The sequence below is a fragment of the Pterocles gutturalis genome, unplaced genomic scaffold, assembly GCF_000699245.1.
Source record: "Pterocles gutturalis isolate BGI_N339 unplaced genomic scaffold, ASM69924v1 scaffold48774, whole genome shotgun sequence".
Lineage (NCBI taxonomy): Eukaryota > Metazoa > Chordata > Aves > Pterocliformes > Pteroclidae > Pterocles > Pterocles gutturalis.
In genome coordinates this window covers 25677-28744 of record NW_010135017.1, presented here as the reverse complement: position 1 = coordinate 28744, position 3068 = coordinate 25677, and the positions used below count along the sequence as shown (strand labels likewise).

The following is a 3068-nucleotide window of genomic DNA, read 5'->3' as shown; positions in this document are numbered from 1 at the left end:
CCTGATTTATTTTTCAGCGTTGGCTCAGCTAGGAAATTTGTTATCACAACTGTTTCCCATGGTGACAAACTACATCATGTTTAAATACTGGATTGTGACACAATTAACTATTACTGGTCAAAGGAAGATATCTATCAGTAAAATGTTTCTGTTCTCAGTATAACTAGCCATTTGGGTAAAGAGCCTGGGAGGTTTAAGATCTGTGAATTACATAACTCCTGTTAAGATACATAGATTTGCGGCAGCGTTGGTCAGAATGCTATTTTCAACTTACCTAGAAAAAAGTGGAGTAATTTTCATCATTTGTTACTATTTTCAGGTCTGGCAGGATCTTGTCTTCCTGTGTTTAATACCATGCCCTTTGCTTACTGTAACATCAACCAAGTGTGTTACTATGCCAGTCGAAATGATAAGTCGTACTGGTTGTCAAGTGCTGCTCCTTTACCAATGACGCCACTCTCTGAAGAAGAAATCCAACCGTACATCAGCAGATGTGCTGTATGCGAGGCCCCAGCCCAGGCGGTTGCAGTTCACAGCCAAGATCAGTCAATCCCTCCCTGCCCAGTGAACTGGAGGAGTCTGTGGATAGGATACTCTTTTTTGATGGTAAGTGTGTTCTAAAGGTTCAATTAAAAAGGAAAATTCACAAAAATAAACAAGACAAGGGGTAGTTCCAAATTGGAGGACCTGGGTGCAGCTATGTACACCAAAGTCATAGCCTTAAGCTACACATTTCTTAAAATTGCAAAGATTTTGCTTTCATGTCATTAATAAACAATGGAAATTTCATGTACCAAGACACACTTTTCAGAATTAGAGGTCCAGGTCTTTTTAATGCCATCCTTTAGTTCTATTTGCAGCAGTTTAGATAACAGCATCATTTAGAATTATCCCAGATTACTCTTTTCTTCAGTTTGATAAAAAACAGAAAAATAGGTGAGCTGGCTCTAGACTTTTGAGATGAACTCATTACAGAGCAAATTAAGATTTTCTCCAGCAAAGGAAGCTTACTCCAACTTAAGATCACCAAAAATTGTACAGTTAAAAGCAAATAAAGTCAGAAAAAGACAGATTAACATAATTTACCTATATTTCATGCACAGTTATCAAGCTCTTTCAATGTTCTTTCCAGCACACTGGATCTGGTGATCAGGGTGGTGGACAGTCCCTTATGTCACCTGGAAGTTGCCTAGAAGACTTCAGATCAGCACCATTCATTGAATGCCAGGGTCAGCGGGGGACATGTCAATTTTTTGCCAATGAATACAGTTTCTGGCTAACAACCGTGATGCCCGAATTGCAGTTTGCATCAGCCCCCCTCTCAGGAACTCTTAAAGAAGGACAAGAGCAGAGAAAAAAAATCAGTAGATGCCAGGTATGCCTGAAGCATGGCTAACAAGCAAAACAAAAATGAACAGTTAGAATGAGACTTGCATAAGGATGAACAATATGCTAAAAGTTTAAACCTTTAAAAGTATTTAATATATTTGAAAGTGTGCAGCACTGTTCTTTTTGTTTGAATGGATGTATAAGACTGAAAGATGAAAGATCTGTTGAGCCTTATCCACCCACGTACACACATCTACAGGTAGTAAAATCTAGTGTAAATGGCTTCATTCAAAAAATTGAAACTGTCACATTGGAGTCCCCTTCCATAACATACAGGTATCATGGTGAGCTTGGAGGGTCGAATCAAGTCGGGAATACCAAGGAAACCATACCTGGTGTGCAAGAATGGCTTTCCTCTTAAAAATGGCATTTACAACAGGAAGAGTATGTGCATTTATATGGCATATTATAAATAATTATCCTTATAGATATAGATGTGCAAACGTACAAATTCCTTAAAGCCCTACAGTTGAATTTCCTGAGCTAAAGAAACCTGCATGTACTGCTTCTGAGGGTAGGGAGAAATGTAATTGTTAAAAAAACCCCTCATAATAAAAACAATGAAGATCAAAGTCCTTTACCATTGCCATAGTGAACCAAACTGCAAAAGAACCGTTAACTGGGCTTTCATAAGCAACAAAATGTTTGAAATACATTTAACAGCAGCTTATGTAGGAAAATAAAATTAGCTGAGATAAATTCTTAAAAAGCTATATTTATATTTGCAATTAATTTGTAAGAGAAGTTAAATTATTAAGTTCCAATCCAAGTAGCTGAAGAAACAAGGCAGTTTCTAATATAAATTGAAAATAAATAGTGGCATGGTGATAAAATGGGTGAACTTATCTAAGTGCCGAATATAAGAAGTGTTAGGACAATTGTCTGAACTTGAAGCTAATAAATTTTCTTCATTTTTTGCTTTTTTTTTTTGTAAATACACCACCAAAAAAGAACCATCACATTTAAGATCTTTATGGAATCAACTTGATATGCTTTTTATTTTTTAAAGCATTGATTGTTAAAATGTTTATAAAGCACTAATCACCTTTTGAAAAAAGTTAAAACACATTTATACCTCCTTCACTCAACTATAAAAGAGCTATTAAATACATATTTGAATTGTGGTGAAACTACTGAATACAGATTGCAAATGGAAAATTCTGTACGTGCAGAAGAGCCACAAAAGCTCCTTTTACCACTTAAATAAGCTACGTTTTACTAGAATGGATTAAACTTTTTTCCCAGCACTTTTCATTTCAGTTTGTGTTCGCTAAGAGAGGTGCCCCTGGATTTTCAAGGAAACTGAGATCCACATCCAAGAGTCCTAATTCAAAGAAAACCCCCTCTGAAGCCATCACGAGTACAACAGGCTGATCAGCCAATTTAAAAATTGGATACACAAACTCAAAGAGCAGGAAAGACAGACATTCCAGTCTCAGCCAGAAGAAAATAAAATAATAGCGGGTAAGTCCATTCAAGGGTACATACATCAGACTGTGGGACTTCCTTCTGACAAAACCAGCCAAACGTCTCTATCTGCTGTGTTACATGATGGTCAACCAACTCTCCTGCTCTTCACCTGGGAAAGGGTCAAGAGCCCTCCTGGGGCACATCCCAGTCCCACCTGTCTCAGGGAACATTTCCCTTTGGATTCTAGTGGCCCACTGGGACAGGGCACA

At 37.5% G+C, this 3068-nt stretch overlaps 1 protein-coding gene across 1 annotated transcript; it reads left to right on the top strand.

The window, feature by feature from the left end:
* Nucleotides 1–319: 319 nt before the first annotated feature.
* LOC104457649 (collagen alpha-4(IV) chain-like) lies at nucleotides 320–1396 on the top strand (the record flags this gene model as incomplete). Its single annotated transcript, XM_010081757.1, has 2 exons — nucleotides 320–606; nucleotides 1133–1396. Coding segments are annotated over 2 exons (551 nt in total), but the record flags the coding sequence as incomplete, so codon positions are not given.
* Nucleotides 1397–3068: the final 1672 nt, after the last annotated feature.